At 39.3% G+C, this 13,147-nt stretch overlaps 1 protein-coding gene and 1 pseudogene across 1 annotated transcript; one reads left to right on the top strand and one right to left on the bottom strand.

Moving 5' to 3' along the window:
• Window positions 1-3,119: 3,119 nt before the first annotated feature.
• LOC113667696 (zinc finger protein ZIC 5-like) lies at window positions 3,120-5,858 on the bottom strand. Its single transcript, XM_089184695.1, has one exon. The coding sequence runs from the start codon at window positions 5,649-5,651 to the stop codon at window positions 4,329-4,331; it is 1,323 nt and encodes a 440-aa protein (XP_089040821.1). The 5' UTR covers window positions 5,652-5,858; the 3' UTR covers window positions 3,120-4,328.
• Window positions 5,659-12,436, top strand: LOC149038373 (uncharacterized; annotated as a pseudogene).
• Window positions 12,437-13,147: the final 711 nt, after the last annotated feature.

Below are 13,147 nucleotides of genomic sequence, written 5' to 3'. Positions count from 1 at the left end.
CTGTGATTTCTATTATAAGCCACTTGGAAGGGTCGACAATTTGCCATTGTTCCTTTTCAAACGGCGTTCCGTGAATTCAAATCGGAAAAAAGCTTAAGGCCACAAACAGCCGCGCAGGCGAAAATAACAATCGTTTCTCTCGTTCCTTGCGCCTTTTCTTTCTACACAGGATTTAAATTTAACTCACGGAATCATTCGCCATCATGTTCAACCACTTTTAGCGATTCTCTTATCAGTATTTTCTGTTCAGAGGTTTATGAACTGCAATTACAAGTGGCCCAAACCGATAAAACCTTTTAGTTTGAAAGTTCTTTATTGTACTCTGCTCTTTCTCGTGGTTCAACGAGGCCGTCAAGCCACATGATGACAAACCCCAGCACTTGTCTTGCAAAGACCCAGACAGTTTATCCACTTACTAAGACCCAAAATAGAAAACTCACTAAGGAAAAATAACCACTTTGAAACTTGATGGAGAATTTCATAGCTTTGAAAGGGTTGCATGTTAGTTTCCTAATAAAGGGTGTTGTTGCCTTGAGAGTAATTATTTTCACATGGTCGGATTAAAACGTTTCTGATTGCCATCCTTTTAGCAATAGCGTTATAATACGGATGAAAAGGGCAGCCATAATTTCTTCTTAACCAGGTCAAACTAAATTTGTTTCAAGTTTAAGTCTAATAAGCGCAAAGAGAGTTATTTTGTAGCATATCCCGGTGGCCTTTTCATTCCTTCTTTCGTGCTTTTGCCTTATGATTAAAATTAAAAAGAACAACTTCACGTGTAAAGCCAGGGCCATGTCTGAGAATTGAATCAAAGACATCTGAATCGTTGTGAAGGCCAAGATGCAATCCTAACCTGCGGCGTTGACGGCATTGGAATTAGAAAGTTCATTTTTTTTTTCCGAGAACAGGTAGAGAGTGCTATATAGTTTTTTCTCCAACATGTATATCAGTAATGTTATAAAGGTCTAGAAATCGGATCAAAATAAGTTTCTTAAAATAAAGGGACTAATCCTCTTAGAAGGAAGCTCTGTTTAGTCGCAGGCTGGATCGTGCCTCAATTGTCAACCGCTTCCTGTATTTATATTCCATCTTTCTGTGAGACACTTGAAATCCTGCGGCGATTTAAACGGCGAGTACACGAAGCAAGCTTTCTTAAATTTGCGCGCACTTCTCGCTGGTTGTATTCTGGTAAGCTACAACAATAAAATCGGTGTACAGATCTTAGTGTTCGAGATGTAATTCCTCTCGGAAATGAAGTGATTAAGTTTGTATCATGGCGATCCTTCAAGAGGCGTTGGGCATATTAAAAATTCATTTGACCGCAAACGACAGATCCAAAAAAAGGGATTATTCTAACAAACCTTGCCTTCCGTTTTGCATTCATCTACAGGACAATAAGTCACATGCTCTTTTTAAGCCAACGCTGTGAGATTTGTCCTTCTGTACAAAGAAAACGGTAAAGTCAAAGGGAAAAGACAATGCAAAAAACTGCTGGTTTGAGAATGTGCTTAATAAATTCCCACCGTGAACTGTTGAGCGAATGTTGTCACTGTCAGTGGTATCAAACGAGAAAGCGTTTATTAGTACGCTAAAAAATTCTAAAAATATTCAGTTTTATAAAAGACTAAGGCTTTAACTCCAAAATTGTGTGTTGACACTTCGTATGAAGTAGAAATGCGATCGTTTATTAAGCGTAGTTGTATTGCTATGATCTTCGAAAAAACAGCCTGTCTGGTCTAAGATGTTAACTCTTACGTGTCCCTCTCGTGTTATTTTATAGAACAGTTCTCAGAAAACAAGTCACCAGTTCAGATCCAAATCGTTACCGGAATGAGTTTTGCCCTTAGCTTAGCGTACGCACATACTTGGTAAGTGCCAAACATTACGTCTTGGGAAAAAAGAAAACAAAACCTGTCTGGCTCCATGCGGCAAAAGAAAGTCGCGGCGTAGTTGTAAAGCTTATCATAACGTCTGTTAGCCCGTTATTTTAGGAGAGTAGTGTTTGTGATTGTAAAAAGAAGGGTTTCCTCTTTAAACCGGTCTAAAGGAAAGGCAGGGCGTTCATTGTAGCCCCTCAAATTACCAATCTGCATGGAGCATTATTCTGCCTGTTGTTGAAGGAAGCAGTCCGATAGCAGTCCGAACTATTTTATTGTACATACTGACCTCTAAAAAATACTGCCGTGTCTTTCGAGCTTCGAACGTTTGGTTATAATGGTCCTTCAGTTTGACTTTGGATTACGTGGATAACTGCTTCCTTACGAACGTTGGACGAGAATCACAAGAAGGGAGATCAAGGATGTTTAGAAGTACCCAAACAAGGCACTCGAGTTGACAGTCTCCACGAGATTTTGCGGCCTTAGGCCTAGAGATGATTATCATCACAGTCATTAAATAGTTTTTTCGTATCAGTGCGTGCCCTATTTGAGAGATAAAAATCTTTAAATTACTTTTAGGTTTCTCAACGTGATTTGCGAGACGAGAAGTTTCTGAATGTGCTACGTCCAATGACAGTTTCAGGAGGTTGAATGTGCCTAGTCGTTTGACAATAAATCAAATGGTTTGATCGATTTGGTCATTCAAGAGGTAACCTGTTATCTTGCATAGCAACGTGTGCTTGTCAGTGGGAAAACATAGCGTCGTTTTTCCGACTGAATTGCTAAGGAGTTAGCGATGAATTCTATGCGGCAGGCTTTGAATTGACCCCACCTACACATAACAGAGCCGGGCGTTGTGATCCGACCTCATTTCAAAGAAACTAACAAGTTATCTAACTTGATAACAAGTTCAGTCAAAAATATACCGAAATCAAACATCCATTTAAGCTGTAATCTATAATGTTTAGGGATTCAGGTATTTTATAATCCTAGTTTTAACCGAACAAAAGTTGAAAATGAAGAGCCTTTGTTTCAATCAATGGAGCGCGTAGGGAATTTCCGTTCCTATTGAGTTCGACCTCCCTGTTCAATGTGCTAGATGTATTTTTCTTACTCACAAGGACAACGCTTAGCGTCTTGTGAACACACACAGACACACAAAAATAACAAAATATTCGTTATATTCCTCTGAGAAAAACATATTGGTGGCTTACCATCACACTTTCTCCCACACGACTGTAATTCTTTAAATCCGTGATGGATCGCTTCAAGTGAGGTTGACACACTATCCCACGGCTCCATTCACAATTGTTTTATTTGTCTTTTTTTTTTATCAGTAGTTCTAATTTCCTTGACAGTTTGTTCTGCAGCTAACAGTGTTCTAAGAAGAGCAAATAGTGTAGTAAAGTTTAACAAACGGAGTTAAAGTTGACAATGTATCGATACATTGATAAGTTAGCATCAGAGAATAAGACTGGAATAGAATAGCGAATGAAATAAATCAGCGAAAGGCTCTCGTTGCTTAATTAAAAACGAACCCTAAGAAACAAAATGTCGTGTTTAACCACATAAGTTCCACTGAAAGAAAAACTGGAAACATTGCTCCGTTAGTACAAAAAATTTTGTGTTGAGGAAGCGGGTAGAGTTTGCCAGTTCGCATGGGTGCATGCTGTTCTTCTAGAGCAAGCACTGCTTTTTCTGAGCATACACTTTGGTAAAGAAACATTGAGTAGCGAGTGCAATAATTTCTTGGATCTCTGTATAGTTGAAGGTTGACTGCAAATAGTTTTGGTATATTAATTTAGCGTAATTTAAAAGTATTGGTTTGTCTTTGAGCATCTGAATGTCGCATTGAAAACAATGGTGGAATTAATTATTATCCTTCCTTTTTTACACATAAAAGAAAAACAAAGCAAAAACTAGTCATTCTTGAAGAGGAACTACATTTGCAAAAACAGATTAGAATATTAGGTGAATAATTTTGACGTCCCTTGCAAAACGTTTAACGGTCATAATTAAAGGAACGAACAAACATGAATGATCGTTTTTTCGTTTCAATTTTTGCCCCACCTAAAGAAAGTTCCCATATCTGAATGACTTTCAGATAATTTTGTTTTGCGATGATTCCTGTAGTTAGCCGAATCACAGCTAACTGAGGTAGCTTAACTCACTCTACACCACAGGAACTTAAGTCATATGGATATTCTCAATCGGTACATTATTATTGTCATGTATTCAAGCCATGACGCCTACTATTGATAGAATCTCTAACAGAGCTACAATATCAAACCTACAACTCATTATTCTACATACAGAATGTCCGTTACTTTGTCGAGATCGACCGTGGCCTTAAAATGTAACCGCTTTGTTTGTCTCATTGTGGTTTACTGACAACAGGACTGACCTTGAGGGAAGTTGTTGTGTATAAGTTGTCTCTTTTTTCTTCCACCTCTAACACGAGTACCAGTTGGTGTTGACTTCACGTTCGCTTTGTGAACTCGAGCAGCTTTGGCTATTTGACGAACTGATCGAGAGACGAATGTGTTCCGGCGGTGAGGGGGTACTTAAATGACTCCTGTCTTGTCCGCTTGAGTCGATTAATGGCGGCGGTGAAGGCGATATTCCGTGCAACTTCATGTGTTTACGAAGAGAGCTTGGATGTGTGTAGCTTTTGTTGCAGCCTTGATATTTACAGTTGTATGGCTTATCTGACGTATGGACATGGGAGTGCTTTTTCCTATCGCTTGAGTTGGCGAAACGGCGATCGCACCCGGGGAACTCGCATACAAAAGGCTTTTCGCCAGTATGAGTTCGTTTGTGAATTTTCAAATTCTCAGACCTTGCGAAAAGCTTGCCACATCCAGGGAAAGGACAAGGGAATGGCTTTTCTCCCGTATGCACTCTGATGTGGTTTACCAGCTTGTACTTAGCTTTAAACGGAAGTCCGTTACGTCCACAGTTTCTCCAAAAGCAAACATGTAGTGGAGAGTCGTTTTGGCTAACATGTTCGTCATTAATATGCCTTACTATTTCATGGATACTGGTGTATTGCTTGCCACAGATCTTGTTCTTGGGGTAGTTTTGAGGATCAATCCATTCACAAGTCATGATTTTGTTAGGTGGCTGACTCATGAATTGAGTGAAGTGAACCTGAGCATAATTGAGAGGGCGGTGATGGTCGTAACTGTACGGTGACTGCGAGTACATGTCTACTCGCGAGTACATGTCGCCTGGCGGTGGAAAAGCGAAGGCTGGCCTTTGAGAAGTCTCAGGATCTGGCGGACCGTTCATTGTTGGATAGAAGTTGTGTCGTTTAACGTCTGGTCTTGCCTGATGCAGTGCCAGAGGGCTGAAATTGGAATGTATCGAAGGACCTTGGCATTGAGAAAATCTACCCGTTCCCGGTGCTACAGGATCGTAGAGAGGATGTCCGTGGGGACCGTGAGCTAAAGAGCTAGAACCGGGCAGATGGTCTTGACGATGAAGCGGGTAATCTCTGTTACTCAGATTTTGAGCGGCACACGCAGCTCTCACTTGACTGGTGTGTGGGGTTAATGGATAGCCGGTGGTTTGAGAGCTAAACACTGCCTTGGTGTCGGCGATAGGTTCGGGAATTCTATGAGCCAAGCTGAAGGCTGTTCGCGCGAGCATACCGTGGCTGGGCTCCATGAACGAATTGCCAACATATGGAGAATCTTTACTGGGCTCGATGAAGTCAGCTACGGTCGGATGGCCAACAGAAGCGCTCTGACTAAACATCGAAAGATTGTCCATAACATCAATGTCGGGTAAGAATTTGCTGTTTCCCTATACCTCGTAAAATATTTTGCTTCCGAGATTGTGGTGGTTTCTTTGACGAGACTATCCAGACTAGATTGATGGTAAATGATTATTTGCCCCAACGCTGTTGACTGGGCCGTCTGCATCTGTGTTTTTGAGTTCAATCACAGCTTGATGCTTGCATTATCAATCGATTGGTCCTTGCATAATTTGTTTTCGAAGCAGCTTTACGGGCCAATCATTCATCGAACAGGCTTTTCACACGCATGCTCCGACACTGATCCCGTAGGCGTCAGTTGTCGTTGTCGACTGCTGTGGTCAGACTCGCTTTTGTTGACGTTCGGAGATTACCCTAGAATATTTCAGTCCAATGCAAAACACATCAACAGACTCTCTAAAATCCATTAGTGTGAATTAGACTCAATTTAGTGCTTTTGCTTCTTTTAAGGGGTAACCACACCGCGTCGTATCGCAGTGGTGGCAGCTCTTACGCACGGGTATGTGGTGTATTGGATTCATTGACAAGCGTTCTAGGGGGCGTTAAACCTTTATTCTACCTCACCTTAGGTCATCTTATAATTCAGCTATATAAGATCATCAATTATCTTCCTGCTATTCTTCGTTATGTCTCTCTAAGGAGCTCTCTGGTTTGTACTGTAAATCCCAAACTGGACTTAAGCGGATCAGGGTCGCGAGATAACGAGATATCGATCGCTTTTCATTTCCACGGGCTATTTATTTTATTCGGTGATTAACTATACCTTAATAGTTTTTAAGATTCCCGTCTGTTTTTATAGTCTTATTTTCTTTTCAATGCTTTGTTTTTTAATGGAATCCCTTTTTTCGTGCCCGTCTTATTTATTTCGATACTCATGCAAGGCTTCCGAGAAAGTGCTGACAGGCACGTTAAAGTGACTAATTGGTGCGCCCCGCCCTCATTAAGATCTTATCTCGTGTGTCACGAAAGATGTGTTCAACATTCAATCAAGACGAACCCGCAATTTTCGTTGAATGTAAACTATTTGGAAGGTATGTTGAACGCGTTTCCGAACAGAAACCGCGTCAATTCAGTACCCACTCGACGTATCTTCAGTCGCTGTGGGAAATGTTTGTTTTGGGCTAACAACGAAATCAATCTCAAATATCTTCCTGAGGTCGTGATAACCATTTAAGTACTTTAAGCCTGCAGTTTTCGTCCTCAAAATTGATTTAATAAAAAAAACAACAGTTTAACGAGAAAGTTTGATTTAATAAGCAATCTGCTCGCCCAGTCTATTGAATTATTCGTAGTGTTCGGAAATCAAAATATGGAATCCGCCTTAGAAATTAAGACCGCAACAACTAAGTCCGAAAAGTTTTTGAAAGCTCTGTCAATTCTCATTACCTGGGGTCAAGATTTTATTGCGTTTTATGCCAAACGAAGATATTAACGCACTAAAACTGCTTGTGTAAATACAAGTTTGCCCAATCTGCTAGCCATCTGTCCGTCTTTTCCCGTTCACTAAATTTTAATACTTCCGGACATTTTTCTCTCTGGCCAGACTTTCCATTTCCGGTAATGGTGAGGTTACAAAGACCTATGAAATTTTTAGGGTCTTTCCATTTATCGAAAAATCACAAATTGTATATAAACATAGAGAGCTTTATGCGAGAAAGGTAAAGCCAATTTGTATGGTATTGTGGGTTTGTTTTTAATTGCTTCACTTGAGCTGGGTTTTAGTGGTGAAATTTGGTGAGCTTTCTTAGGTTTTGGTGTGATGACACAGATCAAAATGCACGAGTATTAATCCCATTACCGATCAGATAAATCCGTAAAGAGCTCTTAGTTATTGATGCTTACCATTACTCACAATCGATGCACGGAAGCTGTTATCCCTTTTCTAAACATAGACGAAGCAAAATACTTTCTTTGGGAAAAAGAGCGACAGGTGCGAGAAACTTAAAAGAGTTTTTTCGCGTTTAATCGTTCATCTGTTTGATTACGACGACAGAATCTCGGCGGGAGCACAGTGGTGTTGGGGATTACTTACATCGCTAATCCCTTGTCTAAGGGTGAAGGACCTGTCTAAGCCTGGTCAAACACCAACCAAATGACACTTCAACGTGTCTGATTGATTTGCGGTTGGGAAATGACGTTTTTCCTTTTTTAATGCCTTGCACTGCAACTTTTGTTGCGCAAAATATCCAGTTGAATAAAGGTTCGTTCACCTGTTCATATGCGTTATTCCTTGTACAGCCTCATCAATTTTGTGATACAATTTCCTCTCGATTACGGCAGGCAATTTAGTCGTTGAAAGGAATTAGTCTCACAGGGATGTTTAGATCCGAGCTACAAAATAAACAAGTGAGGTTGAGTTTTGTGCCGGCGCCATTTCACAGCCGAACCTTTCTTTTGGAAATCCCTTTAATCTTTCTCAAGGTTAATGAGTGTCAACAGTTGTGAAAATCAACGACATTTTAAACTCTTCGACCATTATGTAAAACACAAGGGACGGTGGATCCTGAATTGTGTTTTTTGTTTTTGATTTCTAATCGATCATACATGACAGGCATGTCGTGACTGATAATACACACGTGTCTTGATTTGCTGTGTTTATTGTTTGCATTCATCGTAAAATATGCTTTTTCTCTTAGACCTAAATCTATGCTAAACTTCAAAACAAACATGACCCACGACCATCCTTTTAAAAAAAAAAAAAAAACGCAACGACTTTAATGTAGAGTTACCGAAGTTTGCCATCAGGAGTCTCAGAATTGAAAAGAGAAAACAAAAGAAATAATACTTATGTTAAAAATTAGGAAAACAAAGCCGAATGTTTGTCTAATAAACTTGTAGACTTTACTGTCTCGACGAATCTCGAGGTTCCTTTCCTTTTTATGAAACCATTAACTTGCTTCATTTTCAGTCACGCTCTTAAGTGTTGTTTTTCAAATCTCCTCATTTTATGGAAATCACGGATCCGTGCAGAGTTAAATTTCTATTTTTAGTAATTAAAGTTCACATAGACCGCAACGGAAAAAATACTGTAGTCGGTTCACCACAAAGAAAATAGATTTACCGGAACATTACACGCCTTCAACCGATTCCTCTTGTGTTGTGATTAAATGCCGACATTTATTGAATACACCGCATTATTTAAAAGGCGAAATTTGGAGTAATGGCCAAAAATACACGTAACAATAGAAATAGAAGACATTGACTGGCGCATGGGGGCCAAGGCCAGAATTCCCTTTCGCTTCATACTGCATTCATAGCCACACCTGACCAGGTGTCTCTATATCTCTCAGTGGTCAACTACTGTTTCACGGTGGGTGACGTAATTTCACATGGAGACAGAAATTTAAGCGGTGTCTGAACGGTTTTTAAAGCAGCCTTGAGGAACCTAGAAAGAATATCCATCTGCTTATTTTGGACCGACATTGTTGGGTTACGACGGGTTGAAACCCATAATTAAAAAACAGAGAAAACCATAAGTGTTTTCTTTTCCAATGGGTTGCGTGCTTCAGTTCCTTTTAAGAGTTTCTTGAAAGACTCTTTTATGAGCCATTGTGTGGCAGAATCGTAAATGATGCATTAACTGTATAATAGGTATTAGACCTATTTACCAAGTCATGCATATGTCTTGTCGAAAAGCTTGATTCGTTTTTTTCTGTTTTCTTTTTACTTTTCAAGAGTATTCAAATGTAAACTAAATGGCAGGCATCAATTTTACAATACTTTGTCGTTTTTAATGGTAAGATTTGTCGAGAGAGATGTCCATCTCTTTCGTTGTAAATTTACTGATATATCCCGCCAAGATTGGATAGCGTTTACAGGAAATCACAGTACCAAAGCTTTCATTTATTCTTTCCATCGACATGATCGATGCAATGTTTATTCTAATGTGATTGCAGCATTTACTCAAGTTGTCGGTAGAAAGTGTATCTTCCACTTTTCTCCCAGCAGGAGATCTCGGTAACGTTAACTATTATCAAGAGTTTCGCCTTCGGTGTCTTAATATCGTTGTATTTATTAATCTCCTTTCGAGGACCTTTTAAAGGAGTTTCGTGCGTACGTCATTATTTATAATGAGCCAAACTACCTTCAGCTAGCAGGAGACTATCAAGTGTTAGTTCTGTCGGATGGAAATACTCAAAAGAGCTTGTGGGCAGACTATTACGAAACAACGTTGGCTGAGGATGGAGATTGCGAAAAACAAACCGGAAAATTGAGCGGAAAATTTTAGGCTGTATAAAGCATTACTCTGGTTCTTTGTTGCTATTATAGCCTAGACATACAAAAGCAAGCTAAACAACAATCAGTAACAGTGGCAAATAAAACTTAATGAAATACAGGAAACAAGCGTGCTATCGCAATGAAAGAAAAAAAGAAAGGGCTAAACCTCTTCCCTCCCCAAGTAATAACAAAATCATCGAATCCTGTACATTGCACAACATATATTCGCTTTTCTCACGATAAAGAGATTTAGAGCTCTCATTCTATTACGATAAACTTGCAAAGTTTGTCCATCGAACAATTTTCAATCGAATAGTGAAAGTACTTGTGATATCGAGCCTTCGTGAACACTACCTTCACAATAGTCACGGAACCCAATTGACAACGCTCTTCACACCCTTGTTGGTGGTTAACCGTTGTGCTTTTTTGGTGAATGTAAACCTGTCACATTGCTTTCAGTATTTCTTCTCTGCAATTTTACTAGGCCACCTCAGGCCAAAGCCATGTGAGGACAACTTTTTTTTGTCTCTCTGTAAGTAATAAAGCTCTGTAAGTAATAAAGTAGGGATCAGTTATCAAAAAGCTAAACTTTCTGTTTTCTTTTTGACGAAGTGTCCCACAACACGAAAATGTGACACGGCCTTCTTCATGGAAAAGTTCTACTTGTTCCTCACGCCCATAATAGCAAGCATGATTAAGGTACTGAGAGGGCAAGTTTGTAAAGAAAATGACGCAGCACTGCGAGGGGTTAAATTCAGAGCGGTAAATTTTGTTTTCTTGTAATAAGTTGGGTGATCAATCAAGTCAGCAGTAACTTTCTTTAAAGCGAATGTTGTGTCATTTCCCAGTGCAGGGATGGAAAGGGGCGTCGGAAAAGCGAATTAAGGGAGCTCTCTTACAAATGATATAAACTGCCAATTTTCTCTAATACCCCATTCACACCAAAGCTTAAACATGTTTTAAAGTTGTTTTGTTATACTAGTAGGGCCATCTTTACCTAATATTTCCTACTTAAAATATAGCATATTGGAAATGCAAGTTAGCAAGTACTTGAATCCTACGCAAAATTAAATTTTTCCAGTTCTCTCTTTGTGATTTTCATTCAGTAAAAGTCAATTTAACAAAACGTGTTTTGCTGGTGTCAATAGGGTAAAAAATGCGAGTTTACGTAAGATAAAGGAACATTAGATAACGTTGGGTAGAATCGCAGTGGAGAGACTATTTCAGACACAGGTAGATGTGATTCATTCAATCTCATGGGTTGAAAAAATTCTAGACGAGTAGAGTGGTAAAGGTAATTTGAGCCCTGATGTTTTATGATCATTTAGCTAAGCAGGGAAGGATTTAGTGTCCAATTTCTCTGGTCTTATTTTTTCTTATTTTATCAACAGATTCCTTTCTCCTATTACACACTTTTCTCTCAATATTTTAGCTGATTGAGCAACATGCGTTACAGAATTGAAAATTTATTTTATAGTCTCAGGTGTAGATGTAGCATAAAGCAAGCTGTTTCATGACCATGATTTTTTAAATGAATCTAAAAGTTAGGTAAAGTTGCTGCAATTATTTATTTGTTCACTGTTGCCTGTACTTCTGTTCCTAGCTTAGGATGTATTGTTTCCAAATTTTTTCTCAAAGATTTCCCACTACATCTTTTGTCCCTAGAAAAGTTATATGAATTGTACTTCATGTGACTGTTGAAGTCAGCAGAAGGAAAATACTCTGCAAGAGCTCATCGAAAGTTGGTTGTTATGTAAAAAGTAAGCTGTCTGCAGGCTTTTCAAAGTGTAGTAAAATCTTACGTTGGGTTGTAACTGGGTTTTTAAAGAAAGAGGCCCATGCAAAAAGTTTGTAAGTGGCCTTGTAAGTATTGACTGTAGGGATAAATCAGAGCATCGAAAGGCTCTACTTCGCGGCATGCGTACGTTTTATAGCAAATCAATTGCATATCTGCAGTCTTACCTCCCATGTTAAAAACCCCTGAAGAAGGAAAGTGCAAGTGGTGTGAGGGCAATTGCAAGTCTGGCAAAAACATAGCAGCTTCAGTTGGATGTCCGCATTCTTCAAGATGAGTGGTAGGCTTATTCTGTCGATGAAGATGTTGAGCAGTTAAATAGATCAGTCAGTTGACCATTTATGGCCCTTCGTATTCAATCTTAAGTCTCCTAATAGTATGTGGAGCATATATTGTCAAAGTGGAGCTTATTCTTGCACGGACAAATGCTGAATCAGGAAGGAGTCTTTCGCAATGCCTGCGTTGTGACACAAGGAAGGACACTCTTTGAAGAGAGGACCATCGTTGGCCTAAGAGTTGTTAAAGACGCTCGGGAGTTTGACGATCCAAGGAATTGCAAACAAGAGAAAATTCCCCTTACGGATGGCCTTTTAGCTGCGGTACGTTCTCCTAACATATGGGCGTCTCATGATTGGTAGAGCGAAATCAAATGAAGAAAAGGCAAAGAGGAAGCTTGAGGCAGTGAGAGAAGAGCAAAAGAAAATCAATTACACAAAGAACATGAAACCACTGGAAAAAGCTCTATCAACTAGTGTTTGTGCTTCCTCTTCATCAAAGTCTAGAAAGCCAAGTTCCTAAGCTACTATGACGATCAGGATTATAAAGAAGTCAATTACACAAAGAATCAGAAACCACTGGAAAAAGCCCTGTCAACGAGTGTTTATGCTTCCTCATCAAAGAAAAGAAAGCCAAATAAAGGGTAAAGTGTCGTCGCTAAGTCATGCTAAAGGGGAACTATCGTTTCCAAGTTCAATTAAGAGTGAACTTTGGTCGTTTTATGTCAAGTTTAGAGTGAAATGTGGCTTTAAAACTTCACCGAGGATCTATTATGTTTGCTCAGTGTTGTCTGCTGGTTTGATGTTAAAAGATTGAAAAGACAGCACATAATTTGAAACTGGAGTAGTTCAGCGGGTATTTTTTAAAACCAGGGAATTTGCATTGATTAATTTAATATGGAATTCCAAGTCGTCTTTCAAAGAAAAGGTTTAAATATCTAATCTTTGTCCTTCATAGGGGTATTGGTTTCCTATGTTATCCTAGTTTTGGGAATAAAGTTCCCATTTTCCAACTTTTTCAATAATTTTCCTATTATTTGCAATTGTGAGTGTCCAAAATTCGTATATTTTGAATTGCGAGTTTCGTATTTTTCTGAACAATCTTGTTGCTGGACACTCTGGAAGGATAACCTCGCCCAAGCAAGCAGAGAGCAGGTTGCCTTAAAAGAATTAATTGATGCCTTGGTGGGTTTACACGGCAAAA

Source organism: Pocillopora damicornis, chromosome 10 (genome assembly GCF_964200805.1).
Source record: "Pocillopora damicornis chromosome 10, jaPocDami1.2, whole genome shotgun sequence".
NCBI classification, from domain to species: Eukaryota; Metazoa; Cnidaria; class Anthozoa; order Scleractinia; family Pocilloporidae; genus Pocillopora; species Pocillopora damicornis.
Note: the sequence above shows the minus strand (reverse complement) of the source record. Positions and strands in the feature narration are given on the sequence as shown.